At 44.1% G+C, this 26,025-nt stretch overlaps 1 protein-coding gene across 1 annotated transcript in view; it reads left to right on the top strand.

Moving 5' to 3' along the window:
• Positions 1 to 26,025, top strand: part of ACACB (acetyl-CoA carboxylase beta) — a 3,851,763-nt gene that overhangs the window by 1,335,492 nt on the left and 2,490,246 nt on the right. Inside the window, exon 21 of the mRNA XM_069619430.1 lies at positions 22,630 to 22,818. Within this exon, the coding sequence (XP_069475531.1) occupies positions 22,630 to 22,818 (189 nt within the window). The remainder of the gene's footprint in view (positions 1 to 22,629; positions 22,819 to 26,025) is intronic.

Genomic DNA, 26,025 nt, shown 5'->3' with positions numbered 1-26,025 from the left:
CAGGACTTGGACCGTAAAGAACAGGTCCAGGACTCACAACATACCCTCTCCCTCGGAGCAAATGACATCCCCAGGACTACACAAGACTCGAAAAGATAGGACTTGGTCCTTTATCAACAGTTATCCATTCATCTGAATGCCATCAATTAGTTCAAAAAGTACAAATTTTAATAGAAATTACAAAATTGTCTAAAATACATGATTAGACCCTCTAAAAAGATACATATGTATCGTATTAACAAAGACAAACCTCATGCACAATCAATTCTAAAAAATCTTAGAGATACTGACGTTACTGATCTCTAATTAAATCCCTGTTGTGTAGTTCTTCTAGATCAGAGTTACGATTATGATTCATCGTTATCTTTTCTATTCTTCTATTCCAATTCTATTCCATTATTATAATTAGAACATCCCTTCACTGGAATATTCAATTCACTCAGACAGTTTAATTAATTAGACTGACAAAAAAATTCTCGACATGTTTCAGTCCTCTATGTGGGTCTTGGGACTTTCTTCAGGAGTGGTCAATGTGAGGGGTTACAAGTGGGCTTTGGCCAAGTTAGGAATCCTCTGGCCTTCTCTTAGAGATGATAGGAACTGGTCTGCTTAGTGTGCGGGCTTTCTTGATTAGCAGGCGAAAATTTGTCCACATAGGTTGGGCGTTATTTTCTTACGAGGAAGGATCTTCCTACAAAATCATTAGGTTTAGTCCAAAAAGCTTTCTTCGTGGTTTTCCTTGCCGCAGGGTTTTGCGGATGTGCTAATAGTTTTCTAGCTTCTGTCTTGCGGCTTCTACAGGTGGTTTCTCTTACTTGATCTCTTGATATACCCAATGGTGCCGCTGAGGGGTGAAATGGTATCCCTGTGAGCTGGTGTATTGTAGGAGCTGCAATTGGCTCCTTCTGCACGATCCTACTTAATAGGAGCTCGCACTTGTTGTGGTTCGTGTCTACTCACAGGGATACCATTTCACCCCTCACGAAAGACTACCACGAAAGACTACATACAAGCCTTATTTGTGGACATCAAAACAGAATTCCGGAACTGCATGTCAGAGGTTGCAGCTAAACTAGAAGGGCTAGATAACAGAATGGAAGAAGTAGTGTAGAATCAGCGAAACGGAAGACTAGGCCATGGACTACTCGTTGCAGATTGTGAACCTGCAAAAGAAACTCCAGTCTCTGGCGGAGGATAGTGAGAGCATGAAACGCAAACAGGAGGACTTAGAAAACACGGCCTGCATGAACAATATCAGAATGAAAGGAGTACTAGCCTCGATCTCGGACCAAGCCCTGCCGTTCTATGTTAGCAACCTCTTCCAAACCCTCCTCCCCGACTGCAACAAGTCTCTACTCCTGCTGGACCGTACCCATAGACTGCGATGTCGGTGGGGCTCCCCTGCAGCAGATCTGCCTGAAGTAATTAGGGGGGTCCACTTCTTCGCCACAAAGCAGTAAATCATGTCTGCAAGTCGCACACAGGAGGACTTGACTTTTCAGGGGTCCTCATTCCAAATCTTTCAAGACCTGGCGGCCACAACAGTTAAGAGGCGGCAAGCCCTCAGACCCCAGGAAAACCGTCCTCCAGGCCCGGAAAATCAAATATCGCTGGCTCTTCCCGGCAGCGCTGCAGTTCTCACTGGATGGACAAACACGCATAATTCACTCCCTGGAGGAAGCAGCGGGCATCTTGGGGTGGGTGGGCCCACGACTCCAGATGAAGGCGCACACAGAAGTGGCATGCAAGTGGGCTGTTTGGCTGTCCAGGTTCTCTGATCTTTGCTGCTTATTTTCCTGCCTTTCTGTGGAGTTTTGATTCGTGCGTCGGCAAGAGGAAGAGCCACTGCATAGCTGCATGGAAACGCAGAGGAAACTTTACTTTCTGTTCTAAACAGGTGTCTTTTATCAGGATATGCCGGGCCTTGTGCTGGGATGCCTTTGCTTCTCCAGCTATTGCATACTAGCTTACTAGTGCATTTTTTTTTCTTTCTCCCCAGCGTCATTGGGACGAGGTGACTCCGCCACCTCCCTTTCCACCTGGGACTCCTACATAATCACAGTATACGCGCACCCGCGCGCGCACACGGAAGTGGCACGCAAGTGGGCTGTTTGGCTGTTCGGGTTGTGAGGTGTGCATGGTGCCTGTCCAGTAGCAATCTACTTTCTGAATATATTGTGACTATATTGTGACCTCGTAAGTCGACTACTTTGTTTTTGATTATTTACAGACTAGTTGTTTTCTTTGGTAGCCTGTTGCTTTATCTAGTTTAGTTCTTGCCTGAATCTTCCTTCGCTGTTTAGAAGGTAACCCTTCATTTTTCAGTCCTTCGGGCACTTTTGTAGGACCTAGCACTCAGTGATAGAAGTGTATTGAGGTGCTGCTACGCTGTGAGGTGGTTGGATAAGCGGTGAACGCTCTCCGGTTTCGGCTTTGTTTTCCAGTTTTTCTCTTAGTGCTTTTTTGGACACCTGCATGCAATTAGTGACTGAATAGTCTCTTTTTTACGTGTGATTTGAAGCCTAAAATTGCAGTGAGTCATTTGAATTGTAAATTTCGTAAAGGGAAAAAAAAAGGTCAACGGGTTAAGGAGTGGCAGAAAATTAACCGGTACTCCTATAACTATGACCATCGAAAGTCAAGATTTGGCAGACAGAGATATTGGAGGCTTCAGAGAATGTACTGGGTGGACCAGGGAATCCCACTCAAACTAATGATAGCCCTATGAAACAACTTAACGAGATACCTGTACTGCTCTCTACTGTTACCCCATTTCAAACGTTTACATTAAAGGAAGTAAATGATGTGGTTCACGACAGAGTTACTAATCCGATCTTAGGGAGTGATGATATAAGTATCCACAATTCTTCCACATGTGGTGAACTATGAACAGTTCAACAATAAAATATCAGACTGCTCTATTATCGTCCCTGTTATTGAATCAGAACTGGGAAGGCGAATGTGACTTTCTTTGTGTCCTTCAACCCCAGTGTCATGAAGCAGGGTAGGAATTGAAAATGTCTTTGTGTTTAATAATTCTGGTGCTAATGGGTTTCGTGTAAATATGCCTTTAAAGACTTTTCCATTAACTTTAGATCCTGGTGTTTCCAAAACAAAAGATCCTCGGGAAGTAATTGATATTCATATTACTAATGCAAGCTCCCCTGTTCTTGGGTTCGAGACTAAATCTTTCCATTCTGATCCTGAAAGTCAACAGGCTTTGCAACAGGGAATTATAATGGGGACTAAGGTAACAGAGCCCGAGTACCATTGAACTCAGGGACACAACTCCTCTCCTATCATAGCAGACTGTGCTACGAACAACGATTTTGTTCCCTGTAATAACACGTATCTTAAATTTGCTCGATAAGGTGCACGAGCAAACCCACTCGGAGATTATGGCTATGAAAACTGCATTGGCTGAAATATTGGGCAAGATCAGCAAAATTGAGGGTTTAATGTTTACTTGTGATACTATAGCTATTTTGGCAAAAGATGTAAAGAAAAGCATGGTCACGCATGAAAAATCGGTTCAAACATGTGGAACTTTTTTTCCACAACTGAAGTCTTACGCTGAAACAGTATCTACACCTAAACTGGCTGGGGAAATACCTGAAGAAATGCCACAGAAAATGGTAACACAAGCATGCATTCATACCTCACAGAACAATCTGGGCAAGGACAGCGACGTGGATGCCTGGGTGGGAAAGATACTAAAAGAAGCGGCATCGAATACTTCAAAAATTGATGAGCTTATGATGGCCATAAATAGCTTGATTGAGGTTACAAAGGCTCTTCAACATCAGCCATTCGAGGGGCTGACTACTGGAGCCACTCCTTGTGAGAACACAGAACGATTAAATAGTCTGTCGGCTCCGACTGACTTAATTGACTTAGAGTCTGAAATAGATAGGACTAGTGCCCAGATAAATTTTGATTATGAGGAGGGTGAAAATCCTCCATTTGAAAATCCTGTGGTTGTACTTACCCATAAAGAAAGGTGCTCAGCTGTGCGAGCTGAGAAACAGAGAGCAAAACAAAGAAAAACCCAGAAAAGACTGGAGAAAAAAACTGAAAAATCAATCTAGTGTTGATGTGATGAAGGATCTACAGCAACTAGATGAAGAATCCAAATCCTTTTTAGGGGTAAGGCGGGAAGAAGATGGTAAGAGCGCCCTGGCGCCCCTAAATATTCTTCAAGTTAAACCCAAAGATAAAAAATTAAAAAACATAAAGCTTAATGAAATTATCAATTCTGAAACTACACATATAATTAAAAATGAAACTATTAATGGAGCAGAGACTGCTTGCTTTTTAGATCATCCTGAGTGTGTCTGGGGTGTTGAAATGTATGTAGATCGTTCAGCGGCTAATTTGGTTGCAAACACTCTGTCAGAAGAAATGAAGCAGAAGGGGAGAAATGATAAAAGAGTGGATGGAAGTAAAGAGACATATCAGCTGTTCCTTAAAACCCCTCGTAATCCTCCACCATCTATTCAGTTTACATAAAAACTTCCAGTAAAGAAAACGGACACAGGCAGTAATCCTTTACCTCAATCTAAACCCACACAAAAACCTGTGTTAAAAATACCAGACTCTGCATGCAAATCTACTTTCAAAACAATGGAAACTCAACCATTAGATGTGGTTCCTGCCGCCATAAGAGATATCTTAGAAACCAAGGCACAAATAAAGTGTATTAATATTGAGGCAGGAAACAGTTATTAGAAGCCCCCAAAAAAGATCTGCAAGTAGGCCCAAATACCTTTTTAGAGGTTAATAACGAACAAATAGGATATACAAAATTGCTGCCTGCAATAACCCGTGATGAAAAGAGTCGGATCCTAGGAAATGGACTTCACTCCAGCTCAAATAACGCTGATGGGAGTGTTATAATAGATGGAAATCTCGCTATTTATCATTCCAATCTCTTAAGCATACCATTGAAAAATCACTATCAAAATAAATAATACCTACCTCGATGAATAAGGACTCAGAAATTACCAAATCTACTGCTGAGTCCACTAGTACTGAAACCCAAATTGAGCAAGCTACTCTACAGTCCGATATTCATAAGCAGTCGGTCAGGGACCTTGAAACTCTAAAATCTACTTCTGCGCTTACTCGTACTGTAACTCAAACTTCTGATGTCCTGGCAATGATGGAGCCTCAGTAAATCGGTGAAAACCTTGGAAATGGGCAAACAAAATTATAACGTTTCACAAGGAGTATACACGGCACATACTACTCCTGCTGACTTCTCAGGTATTCTAAATCGTAAACCAACAATGGCAGATCGGAAGAGCATTCAGTGGCGTAAGCCAATATTTACTGCTAGTCCAAGCATTTTTCGTCAACGACTTTAGTCTTACCCTGAATACAATAAATCACGAAGCTCTGTCACTTGTAAATAATAGAGATAACTGGAATGCTAGGGAGGCAACACAAAATAAGAATCTTGCGAAACATGAATATGTTAAATATGAGAATGGGAGAAAAGTCTTGGTCGAATCAGCATCCATGCATTCTCACTGGAATCCTCCAAATCATAATGCACAATCTTGGTCGTGGTTGGCAACATCGTTAAGGGATTCAATTGCCCCGCTCAAAACCTTAAGGCTAGATCTTTAGTCCTAATAATGACATACTTCTGGTCTCCTGGAACTCCAGGGGACACTCACCTATCTTCTTCAAAAGAGTTGTGTGCCAAACTAATAAGAAAATAACATTATATGCATTCAAGAGTGATGGATGACACAAATTCCATATAAATGACTACGATTCTATGTTTCAACTGGCAAAGTATTTTAGAGGCTGCCCATCTAGTGGGCTTTTAACTCCAGTAAGGACTGGTGAGGGTATGAAAATTATGCAGTCTATTTCTGTGGTTATAGGGGTTCTGGCAGTGTTGGTCGAACTAACAAACTAACAACTTACATTAAATATGATGATCGTAAATTTATTGGAACCCTCAGTATGATTTGCTATCTACGATTAAGAAGGTGAATTCCCTATTTTTGGATATGTCCAATAAATATAAAGGTCTCCACTTCTTAGTAGTAGGTGATCTGAATGCCCTAATCCCGATAGGTGACAACGTGAATTCCAATCTGGAATCGGACCATGGTATTCCATCTATTGTAGAGGGAAAGGGGAAATATCCAATTGACGGTGGTCGGGATGGCGCAACCAGAAAATGTTTGCAGGGACATATGTGGTACTCCTTCTCGAACTGGGGTTTGTTACATGCAAATCCTATCCTACCGCGAAATTAAGACCCTTATACCTGGTCTAATGGGATAAAAAAATCTGTAATTGACCAGATTTTTGTGTCTAAAAAATTATTTGAAGCTTGTAAATCCTTTAATTTGAAACACACAAATCTCAGCGACCACAGGTTGTTGGAAATTGAAATAAATATTAAGACGGGTGTAACTGTGGTGATCACTATAATGACAATCAAACTGTGAATACCAGTAGAAATAGAATTGCATGGCACAATGGAAATGTGTTGAAGTTAAATGTGTTTTTTATTGCAGATTGTAACCATCTGCAGCTTGTGGAAAGACGCCACCTATTCAGTTATGCGTATTTCCCTGCTTACATAGAAAGAATGATAGACAGCTCAATTAAAGTAAAGATGGGGTTGCCATCAAGGAATAATCACACACATGTATTCGATTATTTTTTCAACTTACATAAGAAGCTATGTAACAAAGAGATTAGGCAAATTAGAAACCTATCTGCTGATTGGGTCGAGAAGTCTTAGAATTAGTAAGTAAAAATTAAAGTTGAAAAATTGGATTAAAGCTCACTGATTTTCAATGTTACAAGCAGCCAATGAGGCCATGATGTGTGCACTTAAAGAAGGGCCGGCACGCCAATTTTGGAAGCTGTTAAATCATATTGAGACACCTCAAATGGTGATTCAAGCTAATTGTGTACCAGAAGAAGTATGAGTGGGCCACTTTGGGAATATATAAACTGCAAAACATATGCCCTCTGCCTCAATATTGGAGTTGAATGCTCAGGTCTGGAAATGTCACTTCACAATTACAGATATAGAGAGGTTCGGGCCCGAAATGGTTTAGCCTATGTTATTTTTAAGGGTAATTCTGATATGTGGGCCAGGGCCTTATATATGCTGTTCTCTGACATTATCATTGCAAAACAAATTCCTAGCTCATAGAGAACATCATATGTAATTCCGGTGTATAAAAAGAGTGAGAGAAGCGATCCGGAAAATGATCGCCCTATAGCAATCATGGACGCCGACTCTAAGATTCTTGCTGGGCTGGTTCTGAACCTTGTCAGGAATGGATGGAGACACACTCTATCTTCTCGAACAAGCAATTTGGATTTAGGAAACAAATGGGTACAGAATTGGGAGTTTAGTTTAGTTTATTATTTTGTATAGCGCCGCCTGGCCCTGGGGCATCCAGGCGCTTAAATTGAGAACAACAAAACAGAGTAATACAATACAATGCAGATTTGGTACATTATCGGGCAAGTACAGATTAATGCAAGGTATGGCAGGCATAGGTTATGTCAAAATACTTGGTTTACAAGGTCAAGATCATGACATAATACTTGGTTTACAAGGTTGCGGGCAGTATGAACAGTTAGTAGTATGTCAGTAGTTCAAGGCTTCGTTGGTTAGTAACCAGGATTTGGCGCTGTGTCTGAATCTATGAAAGGAGGGTCCAGATCTAAGATACAGGGGCAGTGAGTTCCAAAGTTTGGAGGCAAGCACGGGGAAGCTTGTGCCACCTGCTTTTTTAAGTTTGTATCTGGGGGTGGTTAGACAGTGTGTTTGCGCTGATCTGGTTGGACGAGGTGGGATGTGGAGTGTGAAGTTGTCTGATGGGTATCTGGGTGCTTGGTTAGTTAGGCACTTGTGCGTAAGCGTGAGCGTTTTGTATTCAATTCTCTGAGTTATAGATAGCCAATTGCAGGATCTTCTGGTGTCAGATATGTGTTCGTGTTTGGCAATGTATAGAGATGCTCGTAGGGCGTTGTTTTGAATAACTTGCAGCTTGTTGATGTGTTTTTGGCTGGTGCCCAGATAAAGAGCGTTGCAATAGTCGACTTTGGAGAGAACTAGCGCTCTGGCTAATGTGATACAGTTGGAGGGTGAGAGGTACGGTCTGCTGGCATTGATGAGCTTACAGGTGCAAGCGGTGGCAGAAGAGATGGCGTTCATCTGTCTTGTCAGTGTGAGGGAAGAGTCAAGGTAAATCCCAAGGGTTTTGACATTGTTGGAGACAGAGATGTTGTTCCCGTCGCTAGAGAATGTCTGATATAGTTTGTCCAGTTTGGGTTGAGTGCCTAGGAGGTGGAGCTCAGTCTTATCGTCGTTGAGACAGAGGCCATGCTTAGCCATCCATTCTTGGATAATGGAGTAGATGTTGTTGAGAACTGAATTGTCAGTGGAGTAGTCGACTGTTAGTGGGATAAGTATTTGCGTGTTGTCTGCGTAGTTGGTGTAGATGACACCCAAACGGTCCAGTATGTCGAAGAGGGGTTTAGTGAATACATTATATAGCGTGGGGGAGAGGCAGGAGCCCTGAGGGACACCGCATGTTACTGGGGCTGGTTTGGCAGAGGCTGTCGAACCCTCATGGATCTGTTATTCAAGAAGGACTGGATCCAGGCATTGGCTTTGTCAGAGAATTTGGCTGCTGAGGGTAGATGTTTACAAAGGATGTCATGGTTGACCTGGTTGAAGGCCGCCGACAGGTTGAGGAGGAGAAGTGCAAGTTTGCCATTGTCTTTGATGTTGTCCATTTGTGTCTTGAGGTCAATCCAAGCAGTCTCGGTGCCGTGTTTGGCTCGGAAACCTGATTGTCTGAGTCCTAATAGGTTGTTTTTCTCGAGGTGGTTCTGTATCTGTAGATAGGCAGCTCTGTCACGGATTTTGAAGAGGAATGGGACAGTCGTGATGGGTCTGTAGTTGGTGGGGGCACTGGGGTCGAGGGTGGGCTTCCTTAGCAGGGGTAGAACCCAGGAGTCCTTCAGATTGTTGGGCACTATGCTAGATGTGAACGAAGAGTTGATCAATGAGGTAATGAAGGGAGCAAGATGTTTGGCTGCGTCTTGGATAATAGGCGCCGGCCAGATATCGCCTTGGCACTTGGATGGTTTCAGTGAGTTAATTGTCTTCCACCTCTTTGATGGATATGGTGGAGAACTCGAATAGGTTGTTGTCGTCCGCTGTAGGTGGGTGGGTGAAGGAGACGGTGTTGTCATTGAAGGTGAGGCTTTCTTTCTTAGTTACAATTTTGGCTTGTAACATGGCAATTTTACCAAGGAGTGCATCTTGAATGTTGGTGCACCAAGATATGTCTTTGGTGCAGGTATCTGGAGTGGGAGAGGGGGATTTGAGATCTCTGAGAATGTTAAAAAGCTCTTTGGTGTTGGTGTTCTCATAATTACAAGAAAATGCTTGGGAAAAAATGCTTCACCTATCTATGTTGCTACTCTAAAACTCTTGCAAGCATTTGACCGGGTCGATCGAGTTCTTCTATGTTCAAAGCTACTTGTACTTGGAATGCCTTGGTATATTCTGTCAAATGTAATTGGTGTGCCTATGCAGACGATTTCTTACTAATCGATAACACTCAAATAGGCCTGCAGCGATTGATAAACGCTTTTAAAAACGACATCAAGCTTAACGGTCTAATTCTAAATGAGAAGAAATCCATGATTCTCTAAAAAGAAAACTTTAGCTTTTAATTGGTATTTAAATTGATATAAAATGGCAACTAGAAATTCATTTAAGTATCTAGGTCACCCAGTTTTTACTAAATTTACTAAATGTGCTTATTTGAACGTACTGGAGGAACAAACTGTCTTACTTAAATCACAAATGGCAAGAGTTAATAGAAAGTATTGTAGATATTCATTGCAGCCGTTGCTCAGTTTTTACAAACTAAAAGCCATCCCTAAATTGAGTTACGGTCTTGAATTTGTTCCGTAAAGTACTAAGTATGGCTTGAGTAGGATGGAAGCGAAAATGTGGAGAAGCCTATTATATTGTCTCACAAAATGCATTCCTCTTTCGGCCCTCGGGTACGATTAGGGTCTCAAGTCATTGACTAGTATTATTGTTTGGAAAAAAATAGCACTTTTTAGAAAATTGATTCTTGCAACAGGTAACAATCTATATGCGGTATTAGGAACAAAACTGAGAGCTGGTAACACAAATTCCCATTTACTATTATTGATGTATGAATGCTGTCATTTTTCACTGGATAGAATTGATGTAGAGATGGAACTTTTGATCACTAATCCAATGATAGTCAAACGTAGACTGCAATACTCTGACTGGGCAGAAACTAATTCGAAAGTAAAACGTTTGCAGGTGTACAGTCATTTGGTTTCAAACTGGAAGATTCTGGGTACCCTGGAACCTTATCTTACAAAATTTCCTGACGGAAGTGGATGAATCTTGTTATGCGATTCACATTTAATGTGCTGTTAACAGGGGAAATTTTGCAGATCCGAGACCTATCAGGGGGTGTTCATGTTCCTTGTCGCTTTTGTCAGAGCGCAACTGTAAAAGAAACTATTAAGCATTTACTACTTGGTTGTGAATCATTGACGACAAATCGCTTAGAATATTTTGGTAAATTTGTTTGTAATACAGAGAGAGTGTTTCCTGAAATAATATGGTGGAATATGCTACACGGAAAGTCTGTCTCTTTGAAACTGGCAATAGTGCGATTTCTATCAAAAGTATGTGGTTTGAGAACTATTGAATGGTAAGGTATGGATATATACTTTGAATTAATTACAATGAATTGGAAATGCATGTAAATATTTTAAAACTTTTTTTAGATTATGTTATGAAATTGTAATTGGATTTGTAAATCTCCATATTTTTTTGCGAAAGTTTTGTTCGTAAAGCCAAAACAAATAAATAAAATAAAAAAGACTGAATGAGCCCGTCCCCGGAGAGAGACTGTGGAGTGACCCCTAAATCACAACAAAACGGGTGGATGAAGATAACCAGAAGAGGGAGGCAACCAAACTAGCTGAAGCAAACCTAAACCGCACTCCGCATTGAGGAAAGAAACAAGAGTAACCACTTCTCTATGCCAGAGTATCGCTCGAAGCTCGGGTGTCCCATGCCATGTCCCAGCCGAGCGTCTGGATACACGATCTGGCACACGGCCCCAGAGGCCAAGTCTGACTTTGGTTCTGTTTTTAGTTCAGTTTTGGTTCCCCGAGTACGCGGGCCACATTCAGGCCCCACCTGAAAATGTTATAAGCCCAGTAGCAGCGGAGAAGAACGCGCAACACAGCACTAGCCGACAGCATCCGGTAGCTCTGCCCCCCCTTCCGGCCCCCCCGATAGCTGAAACAATGCCACAGGAATCCCCCCCCCTCCTCCCACCGTACCTGAAACTGCGGTACACCTCACTGAATGTCAAAGGCCTGGACACTCCAGAGAAATGCAAGTCCACCCTCAAGACGCCTAAGAGACCTCCATAGCACAGTAGCATTCCGCCAGGAGACGCACCTGCTCCCTACAGACTTCCTACGGCTGCGAGACAGAGCATTCCCGAAACAATACTTGGCATCCGGGGATAACAAGAAAGGAGACAAAGTGATTCTATTAGCAAAGGAAACACAGGGAACGAGAGGTCCTACGGAACCCACAGGGCAGATTCATAGCAGTGAAAGGGGAGCTTTACCGCCAATTACACACCCTAATCTCTGTCTACGCCCCAAACAAGGGCCAGGAAATCTTCTTCGCAGAACTAGAGGCTAAGATTCTCCCCTTTCTGGAAGGAAAAGTCTTATTACAGCATTGAGGGGAAGTAGCGAAGCTGCAGCTAGCAACAACCCACCTCACGAGCACACTGATAGCCACCACCCGACATCTAAGGCAGCAGGAACAATTCATAACACAGGCCCACCTCTCCCACATCACAGCATCAGATAGGGCAACCCTGGATCTTCCGATCACAACCGAAGAGATAGAGGCAGTAATCAAATCCTAAAACCAAGAGTGCCAGGCCACGATGACATCCGACCCAAATTCTTCAAACTCTTCCAGCCCTTCCTCCTGGGTCCCTTGGCGGAATGTTTAAACTCATTCCGGGAAACTATAACCTTGTCGATGCAGGAGTCCACCACAATAATGCTCCTAAAACCTGGAAAAGACCCAAAGGATTGCGCCTCCTACAGGTCCATCTCTCTTCTCAATGTAGATGCAAACATCTATTCCAAAGTGATGACGAACACGCTAGCGGCGGTGCTGCCGTCCATCATTGATCCTGACCAGACAGGCTTTATCAAGGGGAGAAGCACAAGAGACAATATCCGGCGGGCCCTCAACCTCATCAGAGTGGCTGACCAAGATCATCAAGAACTGGCCTTACTGATCCTTGATGCCACAAAAGCTTTCGATCGGATAGACTGGACCTTCATGAGGCGTACCCTGGAAGCCTTTCAATTTGGTCCAATGTTCCGCAAGATGCTGCTCGCCAATTAACAAGCCTCGAAAACATACCTGAGGATGAATCGAAAGCTGTCGGCTCTGATCTCACTCTCTTGCGGGACAACACAGGGCTGCCCACTCTCCCTGTTAATTTTCACCCTAGTGATGGAACCATTTGCACAAAGAATCCGGAAGTACTACAATATAACGGGGATGGAAATAAAAGAGGAACAGTTCAAGGTATCATTATACGCAGATGATGTGATGCTCTCCCTCACTAACAGCCGGACCTCCCTCCCGGCGACTCTGGCTAAACTGGAAGCATTTGAGCGGGCGACAGGCGTCTCGATCAACTATAGCAAGTCTGAAGCACTGGTGGGTGAACATGTTCAACAAGCTTATTAACAACCTCAGAGTGGCTTGCCCGCTCAAGTGGAGCACCACGGCTTCAGCCTACCTGGGGGTGTACATCGTGGCAAATCCAAAGCAGCTTTACACTGCAAACTCCCCTCCCCCCCATACAAGGAACTCGAGGCAGACTTGAGATGGGTGGGCCAGGAAATCTCCCTGCTGGGAAGGGTAACGGCATGTAAAATTAATTTCTTGCCCAGATTTCTGTACCTATGCTCGACCTTACCCATCCAACTACCCAGACAACACCTCCTACAGCTACAGAAGCAAGTAACTAAATACATCTGGAAAGGGGGCAAAGCTAAGATCCCGCTAAAGGTAATGACTGGGGTGGCTAAATGGGGTGGAATGTGACTACCGAACCTCTATAACTATTACATAGCAGCCCAAATCTTGAGTGCTGCTCCATGGGCTGAGCAGACAAACCCCCCAAAATGATCAGACATTGAACAAGCTAAGTGCCACCCTACACCGTTAAGCGCCCTGCTGCACACATCGGGCACGACAGGCCACCACTGGCCGACGATGTTGACGTCCACTAAAACCACCTTGCAATCGTCTGGGCGCGGCAAAAGAAGAAGCTCCCTGTGGGCCCCAGCCCGCTTTCTCCGGTCCTCCGGAACCCTCTCCCGGCATGGAAGCAGCAAACTTCAGGCGTTGGGCCCGGGGGGCCTCCATACCCTCTCGCAACTGTTCGAAAACGACATTCCGCTCATCTTTGAGGACTGTAAGAGCCGCTTTTCATTAGCAGAGACGGAAAGATTCACCTATGCCGAGCTCAGACACTAGATTTCACAGCCATTGGTTAAAAAAGGGGCCACAAGGGAGCTCCACTCTTTGGAACACTTGCTAACGGAGGGCCCGCGCCAGGGGCTGATCAACCAGTTGTCTAAATTATTGTAAGTCGACATGTTGACATCCAGGCCCTCGTATATGGCCCTCTGGGAAACTGACTTAGGTCACCCCATAGACGAGCAAATGTGGGTGGACATATGGACGAGAAACTACTCCGCCTCCAGGTGCATAACCAACAAGGAATGTGCAGTCAAAATCCTCCAACAGTGGTACTTTACCACCCTGGGCCCCCTGGAACGGCTACACCACTTTCAGATGGCCCTGGACCCAACCTGCTGGAGACAATGTGGCGCCCGCAGACCTTCTTCCACGTGTGGTGGGAGTGGCCAAAAGTGCAGGGTTTTTTGGTTGGAAGTCCTACAAACTTACAGCCATAACCCGATGCCAATTACTGCAGAACTATTGGGAGCGGCGTGGTCGGAGTGCTACCCAAAAGCAGGGAACACTGCTAAACTACTCACCCAGCTTCTTCTGGCGGCCAAGATATCCATTGACCGCAAATGGAAAACAAGGAAGGTCCCTCAATAGCTTTGTGGTGGGTCAAGGTCTGGGAGATCCTAGTGGCCGAAAAAGTCACAGCTGCAAAAGGAGCACTGCACCGCTTCAGACTGCTGAGCTCCAATCCTGGAATACAGCAATCAATTCCCTGCAATGACTTTCCAACCACAGCTGGCGAGACGTTTCCTAAGGCCATCGGGGGTACCACGGGAAAGGAGAGCTGAGGGGGGGAGAGGAGATCAAGATAGAGATCAGAAAGTGACTCGTATTATTCTGTGCTGTCGTCTTATGTAACTGGCTTGTACCTCGCTGTAACCAGTCATAAAAAAAGTTGTTAAAAAAACAAATATACCCTGGATGCTGCAGAAACAGCGGGACAAACCCTGGCCCAAGGTACCCTGCTTAAAAGACACACATGGCTCAAGAATTTGGGCTTTAAGCCTGCAAACCAGGCATCCCTGTTAGGAAGAATTATATGCAGTACCCTTTGGGAACACTACACACAATTAAGACTACAAGTGACAGTACAATTTCACCTTTGGTACAAGCCTGTACTACACAGTTATAGTGGTAGCAGTAGCAGAGCAGCCAGACTTATCTCAAGAGTAAGTGAGCAGTACAAATAGTTACACAAAAGACAGCAATTACTATGATTCAGGCAAACACTGACTCAAGGTTTCTAAGTAAAAGAATATATATTTACTCAACAGTATAACATTTCATTATTCTAAGCAAGTTAAAAATCACAATCATAAATAGACCACAGCACTTTCCTTAAATTCCAGACAAATTAAGCTCACAAAATGAAGTGGGAGCAAAGTGGCACTCCAGCAATTTAAAAGGGAGGGAAAGACAAAGTTATTAGAAATTAGGCAAAACCAACAGGTAAGTACTCAGGGCAATTGAACAGGAGAGACTACAGTGAGGAGATCAGCTAGAAAAGGCTTAGGGCCAAAGTCAATGGGTCAAAAGTCTTTTGCTCAAGAGCACACAGTTCAGGATAGTTTGCGGTAAAGTTGCTGGCACAGATTCCGGATGAGGTTGGTTGGTAGAAAAGTTAGTTCAAAGAGAAGAGAAGGACAAGCCCTCGGATTTGAGAAAGATTTCAAACATTTTCACCGCGGTTGAAAGAAACGGACAACCGGATTTGCACAGTACCTCAAAACAGAGAGGGAGCTGTAGCTGAGGCGGACTTTCCTGGTGGTTCCTGCAGGCTCACGGTTCCTGAAGCGACTGTCGGACTGACACGAAGTAGGAAGACTGGAGGGTCCTGCGCCACCCAGGGAAGAAACCAGTAGCAGAGCAAAACAACGAATAAAAGGTGCACTCCTTAAAACCCAAGCCGGGTCCGACCTTCCTGGCTATCCGGCCCACTGTAGCTCTGTACAGTGAATTCGACCAGAGGAGGGGTCCTGGCTTGTAGTTTGGGCGAACTGGTTGGTCCCACCAGCTCAAGGGAAGAAGTTTCCTGGAGGATCTTCTCTGTCGTCGGATTTGGAGATTCGGTCCTGCAGCAGGGCTTCACTGGGCGGTTCAGTCATGGTAGGGGTCCTCCTTCTTCCAGTTCCTCATTGGTTCTTTCGTTCCAATGGCGACTCTGTCTTTCCAGTCCCAGAGACCTGCTTTTTATGCAGTTTTCCCCCATTCATACAGCCTGGCTGTCAATCACACAGCAGGGTGGCTGGCCTGGCAAGGCCAGTCCTCTTAGCCAATCAGACGAGTGCGACTTGGGTTACCAAGGGAACCCATGGCAGGGGTCCGAAGATCCCTCCCTCACATCCTGCCTACCTAGATTATCAGGCGCCTTAAGGAGGGCTTCTGTGCAGGAGCCAACGAAAAGACAGCGAACAAAGGAGTCATCCCCGGTTTGGCGTGCAGAGAAAAACACGAGAAAGACTTTAACAAAAAGAAATGGTGAATAAACCCAGCCGGAACCAAAATAAAATGTATTTGGTCAAGCAGGTTTATGTTCGAGGCTACTATAATAGCCTAAAACATTACCACGTTTATATAAGATAATCGGGGTAGAAAAGTTAGGGTAGATACCACTGCCACCAGCCAAGTCTTAATGTTAAGGGAGCGAAACAAGGCTCCAAGAGGCACAGACAAAAAGGGGTAAGAGTTAACCCTTTCCAATATTCCATGTAAGATGGGGTGTACTGGGTCTGTGGTTTAAAGTGACTATATAAAGTTAATGGCAACTTTACCTGTTTCTGGGGGACAGTAGTCGGCCCCAGAAAAATGGAGTCAGTGGGAAGTCTGAAAGACAACCCTGTGTCACTGCACTGAAGTTGCTGTGTAACACACATAAAAAGTGGTGCTCCTGGAGTAGTTGAGGCTCCAGAGCCCAAGATCACACAACAAGTGAAAACACACACAGCAAAACACATGTAAGCGTGGGGAAAAAAGGCTCACACTCTTACCAGGTGAAAAAAATAAATCCTAGGAATCCAGCAAAGCTGCTGAGGGACTCAGTAGGTAAGGGAAATTAGCCATTTATGAGAATTCTCCCTAACAATCCCTTATTAACAAGCCAGTTGAAAAGACTAACCTGCTTGGAAAGGCAGTAGATGAGTCCTTAGAAACAGCTAAGAAAGGACATGAAACCTTAAAGTCTCTAAACCAAATTACGCAAAGACCCTAACAGCAACGAAAGGGTAGTTCTCGCCGTTCCTTTCGTGGACAATCCTTCCCACGTTCCCCCCACAATCAATACGGAACAGGGAATACACCATGGTCCTCCGGACAAAGGGTGACTGCCACTGGTCAATATCAACAGAGAGGGTAGCGCTGTGGCAAATTAAGGGGTAGAAACTCCACCCCAAGTGGCTCTCCGGCCTCTGCTCAAAAAGGACTCGCCAGTCCCGGTCCACTCCCATGCCTCCTCAGACGGGGGACGAATAACTTCTTTCATGCATGGGAGGGAATCGCCACAGACCAGTGGGTGCTCAAGACTGTCACCCACGGTTATTGTATCGAGTTCACCCGACCACCTCGATACTGACCACCATCGTCCAGATGCTTATCGCCAGAACACCTGAAGATTCTGCTGTAAGATGTGGAGATCCTTCAAGAAAAGGGTGTGATAAACAAGGGTATTTATTCAGTGTACTTCCTTGTACCCAAAAAAGGTTCTCACCATGCGCCCTGTGCTACACTTGCGCCCAGCAAACAAATTTGTCAAGCCTCAAAAGTTCAGAATGACAATATTGCAGGAAGTACTCCCTCTACTAACACAAGGGGATTACATGGCAACATTGGACATGAAAGATGCATACTTTCATATTTCAATGCTGCCAGCGCACAAAGTTCCTAAGGTTCATGATGGAGGACACACACTATCAGTTCAAGGTCTTTCCCTTTGGCATTGCTTCAGCCCCAAGGGTATTTGCAAAGGTGCTGGCGGTAGTAGCGGCTCACCTGTGCAGGCAGTCCATTCCAGCCTATCCTTACCTCGGCGACTGGCTAATAATGGGATTTGTACGGAACATGCTGATCAATCACTCAGAAGACAGTAGATCTACTCTTCAGTCTGGGTTTCTCAATCAACGAGAAAAAGTCCAGCCTAGACCCCAGTCAAGTCAAACAATTCCTAGGGGCTCTAATTCAGACCGAAGACGGCCTTGTCTTCCACTCCGAGAGGGTTCAAAACATGCTGTTCAAGATCCCTTGCTATGTAGCCAATTGCGAGGTGACTGTACGCAAAGCCATGCAACTGTTAGGGAGGATGGCCTCCTGCATTTACTTAGTCCCACACGCACGTTTGCGCATCCGTCCCATGCAAGAGTGGCTCAACAGCCAATGGTGTCAGGCTGATCTAGTGGTTATTTTGGCAGCCCTCATTCTCTCTTTGCAGTGATGGTTGAGGGAAAACCTCTTACCGGGGAAGACCTTCGCCACTCTCACCACGGGCGCATCTCTCACAGGGTGGGGGGGCTCACCTCCTTCATCACACGGCACATAGCGTTTGGTTCCCAGCAGTAGCATCCAACCACATAAACCTGTTGGAGCTGTTAGCAGTGTTCAAAGCCCTGAAGGCTTTTGATAAAAGAAACCTACAGGGGAAAAACAGCACCTCACGGACAGCACCACAGCCATGTATTACTTGAACAAACAGGGGGGCACCCACTCTCCAGGGCTATCCAAACTGTCTCAAAAACATATGGAAGTGGGCTCTCAAACACAAGATGTTCATCCTGTCTCAACACGTTCCAGGGGAACTCCATCTTTTGATAGACGTGAGTCTGAATGGCGATTACACAAAGACATAGTCTCCAAAGTCTTCGCGGACTGGGGCTTCCCAGAGATAGACTTGTTCGCAACTCTAGAGAACGCACAATGCCCAGATTACGCCTCCAGGTACCCCCAGAACCGCTCCACGGGGAACGGTCTCTGGATAACATGGTCAGGGAAATTTTTCGATGCTTTTCCCCCCCGATTCCCCTACTCAACAAGATAGTGCACAAGATGCACCAGGAACCAGTCACAATGATTCTGGTGGCCCCAATGTGGGCCCACCAACCCTGGTTCTCCCATCTGATGGCGATGTCAATCTCTCCTCTGATTAAGCTACCCTGCCCATACAACATACTATCACAAGACAGGGGGGAAACACTCCATCCATGCCCACAAACTCTCAATTTAGCGGCCTGGCTCCTGAAGTCATAGAGTTTGGGCACCTCCAACTTCCTCAGTGTTGCATGGACATACTTAGAGATGCAAGAAAGCCTAACACCAGACATCGCTACTCCAATAAATGGAAGCGCTTCATTATCTGGTGCAAGAGCATCAATCCCATAGACTGCTCACCAACACATATTGTCTTATACCTGACGCACCTACTTGACTCAGGTCTGGTTTTCAATTCCCTGAAAGTCCACCTTCCTGCACTTTCAGTATTTACTTTGTCACAGAAAAAGGTGTTGTGGTTGAAGATCCCAGTGATCAAGGCCTTTATGTAAGTGGTTAAAAGACTTCATCCCCTATTTTAAACCCAGCTCCCGGATGGGATCTAAATGTGGTATTAACTAGACTAATGGGATCTCCCTTTGAACCTATGCATAAGGCTAGCCTTAAAGCACTCACTTACAAGACCGCATTCCTAGTGGCAGTTACTTCAATAAGAAGAGTTAGTGAGCTACAGGCCATTTCAGTTCAAGACCCATTTGTCACAATTCACAAAGATAAGGTGTTTCTGCGCACTCACCCACGGTTTGCGCCTAAATTAATTCTCAAAGTTCAATGTGAACCAATCAATAGAATTAACCACCTTATTCCAGAACCCCATTAATGTGGCAGAAAGAAGCCAACACACACTTGATGTGCGCAGGGCAGTCCATATATTATCTGGAAAAAACGAAACCACTAAGGAAAACAAAACAGTTTTTCGTTTCAGAGGCGGCTGGTAGAGAAGGGGAACCTGGCTCTAAATCAGCCATCTCAAAGTGGATTGTAAATTGCATCACACTCTGCTACACTCTTGCCAAGAAAGATCTGCCCTTCAAGCCTAGAGGTCCACTACTGTCGAAAATGTTTCTGAGCAGCAGAGCTGGATGAGGATATCTATCGGATGAGGAATCTGCAGAAGAATCCATAGAAAGAACATTACAGTAAGTAATTTCTCCTTCTGACGCTTGTATCTGCTTAGATACACATGTGGACCCGCCCTTCCTCCCCTCTTGGAGTAGAAGGTGCCTGGGTGAAAAGCAAAGATCTTTCACACCTCATGGTCTCACCTACACTCCATGCTTATAACTTACACTCCCTCCTGTCAGAAACAAATAATCTGAGGGACCTCGACGTGCGAGGGATTATGGGTATAGGGTGCGTCACAGTAGGGATAGTATTAGTCACGCCCTGCCAATGTCCCTTTTCGAACTTCTTAAACTTTATGTGAAGTACTTTGCACCTTCCACTAGATGTCGGCTTATGCAAAGCATGTGAATATAAGCATATACAACAGTCATAAATAAGATAATGGTCACTAATGTATAGCATATATGCTTATAGATTTGATTGACAAGTACTACTTATCTGCTTTTTTAAAGTCCTAATAAATAGTGTTTTTTATAATACCTGTCTAACTTGATTCGTGTGTGTGTCTGTCTGTCTGTCTGTGTACCCACTACTCCACCCCCATATCTTCTAATGGCTAAGCCTTGCTACTCAGCTACTCTACCTTGATTGAGTTTCGCTAGACTTAAGTGTCTTTTCCCTGCTCACTATAATAGTGTTGCCTTTCAGAACCCTCCCTCTGTGCTTGTTATGGAAATCCATTTTAACTGTAGACTTGCCTAGGACTAGTCTCCTTTCTCATGACATGGCTAAATCTTGGCACAGTTTGGAGCCTTTGTTTCCCACAGCCAACATAACCTAGACAAAGGAATAAATAATGGGCCTCAGTTTCAATGGTATGTGTGCAGTGCTGGCATTTATCTGACTTATATGGGTGCAATGTCAGCGTCAAGCTTAGTATGGGGAAGATACCAACATGCAACTTGAAAAAATGTTAGCATGAAAAGGTTCAATTATGTCGAAGTACTGCTGATGATTTCCTTGGATGCAAGATATGCTGATGGCAGAATGACTGTCAGGGCATTATTGACTGGAGGAAACATCCCAAATAGGAATCCTTAACCATCTCAATTGATTGTTTGACTATGGTTCAATCCAGACCCAGGCGGACTCGGAGAATAGCACATCCAAAGGGACATCTCTGTAGACTCACAAGGAATTAACATAATCCAAGCCAGTATAGAACTCATATAAATCCAGCGTTAAGTGTAGTACCCAGAAACCTAGTTTCATTCACAATGGGATATTGGGAGACTTGAAGCAGAGACAGAAATTGCTTGAAAAACATATGTTCCCCAAAGGTAACAGATTCAAGTTCATATAACCCCATATACCAGCACATGAGTACAGCAGGGAGAACCTGGGCTAGGCAATCTTCAAGTGTAGGTACAATGGCTTGTCCATAGCACATAGCAAAATTCGAGGGTACATCAGCTTGTCTGCTAATGTTTAGCTTGCTTTTTAATGATTGTGGGGGAACAGGACTCCTTCAAACTACAAAGAAATCCCTACAAATCTAAAATGTTACATTCACAATTGGTACTCCTAGATTGTTTCAACTTTAGGGCTTGTTTTGCATGAGAAGCCAAACAGTCTTTTGTCTGTTTATTGTGCCCTTTACTGATAATTGGCTGAGTCTAAAGAGTTGTTTCCACCCACACAGATATTTGCTACAAGCACCACATCATATGTCAATAATAAGGTAGGCAAGCAGTGGGGGGTCCAATATTACCTCACTGGATAGCTACGATCCCACCTCCTCTGTATTCTTGACAGTGTGGGTCCAACTGCATCCTATCTACCGGAACGTGTCTATGCTTGGCAGTAATGTGTGCATTTATATCCTCTAATGCTTGGCTTTGCCAGTCCACTGGTGTAAGGACACATCTTTCCGTGGGCTTTGGCTCTTGCCCCAGCCCCATCGCCCCCCACCTCCCATACCATGCCACCAGCTCATCAGAAGCCCTGAAAGCAACCAAAAAGCAGGTGGATGGTATTTGTCGCCTTATCACCAAGATGGTGCCATCATGGATTTACTGTGGTTGATGAAAGGGGCACTTTTGCTCCTCCAATTTTCTGTTTATTGCAACATCTTCATGAGAACTGGGAACTCTTCAGTTGATTTGTTGGTTCCTGGTCCCGGATCCACACATGGAGATGCTACACTTCTTCCCTCCACTGGTATTACCTTGTTGGTGTTGCCCAGCACCATAGCCAACAAAAGAAACTCTCTCCCTGCTGTCCTCCTAACTTTGCCAGCCATGCTTGTTCTGTTTAAAATCATTCTAAAATAGCCATATGGTTGAAACGAGGCAAGAAGCTTTCCATCTAATGATGTTAAGATTGCCTAGATGCCCAAAAAGGTGACACATGCACATTTTTTTACCTTTTCTTTTTACAATTATTGAACGTTTTTTAATGAGCTGATCAAATATATTCAACATGAGTTTTATATGTCTAAAGTTCCTTTTAAAACTGATGCACTTGTAAAAGATTTTACTTATTGTATATGATGCAATTTATTTGAAGTAACTGGTTTTTGTGTAGCTCGTTTTCTTCCCTTTAAGCTGCCTCTTCACGCTAAAGCTTTGAACAAATTAAGTTGTATTTTACAAAAGAAACCTCTATTATGTGTTGCGCATACATTTCCTTTGTCTTCGTGATAAGAAAGTTGATTGTGCCCCCTCAAACCCCATATCACCAGAAGAAAATGAAATCTCAAATTGGGATTCAAAGGGGCTATAGCCATATAATGTCTAATGAAAACATAGGTAGAGAATACTAGATTGCACCATGCTTTTCAGTGCTGGTTGTTGCTCTAACCGCATATGTTTGTTTTACAGCTGAAAGAATGGGTAATTACACTGATGAGAACCCTCCGAGACCCCTCTTTGCCACTATTGGAATTACAGGAGATCATGACTAGTGTGTCTGGCAGAATCCCAACACCAGTGGAGAAAGCAATCCGAAAAGTGATGGCGCAGTATGCCAGTAATATCACCTCTGTGCTTTGCCAGTTCCCCAGTCAGCAGGTGAGTCTGATATTTTGGTATTAGTTTAGAAACCTTTTAAGTTCATCTTTGTGGTTTCTGGATATATATATATATGCTAAAGATAGCCTATATAAAGTGTTTATGCAATACACCACACATTCTAGACTTTTAGAAGGAATAAAACATTTAAATAGAGAAATTTGTATTTTTATATTAATTATATCAAATGTTTGTTTCTACTCTTATCTGGCTTTTAACTTGAGGTCTGCAATAATTTAGAATTGATGGAAAATGGTATTCTTTCCAAATTAGATGTAAAAACAGTACACCTACAAACTGAGCAACCTGTGTAATATTTGATGTAATCTATGCCAATCAAATGAAAGAAATTAACAATTTTAAGCTGATTCAAAATTTCCAGACTGTCCAGCCTGCTGCATAACCTGTATTTCTGAATGGTGCACACCCTGGTTGGGTTCCAACCTTACCCTTGCTTTCTATGCCTGGCCCATGCCATAGTAGACTTATCCTAATGCCAGAGTGTTGATCTTGCATAGGAGTGTGACTGATAGCGCGCCAGCTCTGATGCGCACTTACAAATCTTGTTCATCTTCACAAATGGCGTGAATGGATATGGGAGAGTCATTGCATGCATCCAGTGAAAGGCAGAGGAAGCTGGGACCTGCGCAGGCTTCTTTGTTTTTCACCGCACACTTGTTTCAAATGTTGTCTCCTGCACAGTAGAGATCTGCAAAATGATCTGCCCAAAGAAACATGGCAGGCACCATTGCCTCATTCATTCACATGGATTGCCACAGGAACACTCTGGTGCAGGAAACTGGGCACAATGCATAGGAGTTAATGCATTCTGTGGTCATCAGAATGATAACTCTCCTCCGGCATTTAATCTCTGCATGGGAACTCTGGTGTGTGAATCCTGTATAGAGTTAATGTGTTTGAGATTACCAGAATCACGCCTATATTTTCTGCATGGGTTTCCTTTGTTTCCGCAGCCAATGGAATGTAGTGAATGTGTAAGTAAGAAGGGTTGTGAGATGGTGAAAAAGCTCCTGCTCATGAGATCTAGAGATAAATCCTGTGCGGGGCAGTGACTTCTGAGAGGCCACCATAGTTATTGAACAGTGTATCAAGTAACATGTATAAGCAGAATTGGTTATTTATAATGTGCTTAATACCCAGAGGTTTCTAAGCGCGGACCCGGGGATCGGTGAGCGTGTTACCCCTGAGCTATCCTCCCGAGACCAAGAGTAAATGGAGAGTGAGAATTGTGAATGCAACACTCGTACTTGCTTCAGTGAAGATACATTAACAAGAGTAAATGAAAAGTGATCATCATTATTACAACACTCATATTTGTCTGTCAAGATATAATATTCAGAGTGAAAGAAGCACGAGAGAACCAATATGAAAATGTGCAATCTAATCCCGAACAATATAAAAAGTGGACATTAAATAGGGAGAAAAGCTCAAATCTGAATACAGGGAAAGGACTACATTGGTTTTTGAGGAGGAAAGGATAAAGCTAAAGGAAGCTTGGAGGAAGCCAATATCAGAACTTTCTCATTTAATCAAAAAAGTTGACGAGAAATATTAAAAAATAACCTATTGAATAATAATCCCAGCGCTAAAATAAGAACAAACCACACCATATCTCCCGGGTTTACACTGCACAGAGGCACACGTCAGGGCTGCCTACTGTCCCCCCTCATATCCGCGCTCACCATTGAGGGAATGGCAGTGATTCTCAGACATAATGGCCCTAGCCAAACTCTATCAAGCATTGACTGAACAGTAATGCAGACTTCAGAAGCTGTGGGGGTGATGTAATAGTACAGTTAACCACACACTCAAAACAAGCGTGCTCTAATGGGACAACTCCAAACTCTTTCCAGGAGGAAGCCCATGCACCTCAGGACAGCAGCCACAGCAGGATCCACATGAGGGGACCGTCCGGATATGACTGAGATCGGCAGAAGCAAAGTTCACCCCAATCAGGGTCTGTAGGCAAGACTTCTGGCAATGAAGAAGAATTGGCTCCAGGAATGCCCCTCTGCATGCGGATGGTCTTGGGCCACAAGTCAATGATTTGCTGAGTCCCAAGCACCAACTCAGAACGGTGACCGATACACTATAGAGGCCTTGCGTAAAGGTGGACAGCCCACAGGATGATTCTGGGACACTCCTGACGGCAGGCGTCTCATGCAGGTGTCCAAACTGGTTGGTCTCACCTGTCCTAAGGTTGAAGTACCGAAGAAAGACAGGGCTTCACTTGGACTTGGCTTTGGCAATTCTGGCCATCATCAGTGGCAGTCTGGTCTTCAGCACAGTGCTCTTCTTCCGGGTCTTGGCTCCAGTCGACAATCTTGAACAGCTGCAGGATTTCTTCTTTAATCCCAAATTCGGATTGAGGGCCATCCCAGCCCATCAATGGTAAGGCTCTGCACCTTTCAAACTTGCAAGGGCTTTCCAATTAAGGACTTTTAGATTTGGCCTTTTAAGTGTTTTTAACCCAAGTTCGATTTGTTTAAGTTATGTGTATGAGTCTGTGATATTGCCAGGTTGCAACCTCCCTCCACACTTACAGTGGCAACCCAAGAAGCCAAACATACCTTTTGTACTACCAAGATGTAGCTGGTTCAGTGTTACTGTCGGGCAATGGGTCCGTCAGCCACAAGGTTTCTTAGTGGAGGCTTGGTGGTGGAACAACAAAAAGCCGGCATTGGTGGGGTGACAAGAGCCCAATCTCCAAGCAAGGATCACAGGGTTAAAAAGAAGGGAACTGAAGTCCAGCCCCACAATCCAAAGGGATGATCCAAGAACACAACATTCCAACTACAAAGGTTCTAGCTAAGTAGCTAAAGAGAGTACAAAAAACATCAAAAAGCTCAATGGAAAAAATGAAGAAACGATCCGTAGAGACGCAGAAAACCAGCCCTTCACTACATTGAGGAGCACATCACCTTGGAGGAAGGCATGTGTGTGTGTGTGTGTGTGTAACATTGTGCAGCTGCAGGCATGTTGAATTTCTACTATCTGGCCTGGTGGACAGATTTTAGGAAGCCACCCCAGTTAGGATGAACAGGAAGATCTGAGAGGTTAGCTAAAACCCAATCAAGGTACGTGCATGAGCAGTCAAGGCTTAGTATCAGGTGAGGCCACAATATAGCACACAATAATTCAATTTAGACAGTTCTAAAAATAGTTATTTATTTCAGGCATTATGAA

Source organism: Ambystoma mexicanum, chromosome 10, assembly GCF_040938575.1.
Source record: "Ambystoma mexicanum isolate Mex_15411 chromosome 10, UKY_AmexF1_1, whole genome shotgun sequence".
NCBI lineage: Eukaryota > Metazoa > Chordata > Amphibia > Caudata > Ambystomatidae > Ambystoma > Ambystoma mexicanum.
The sequence above is the reverse complement of the archived record's forward strand: the minus strand, read 5'-3'. Positions and strand labels throughout refer to the sequence as shown.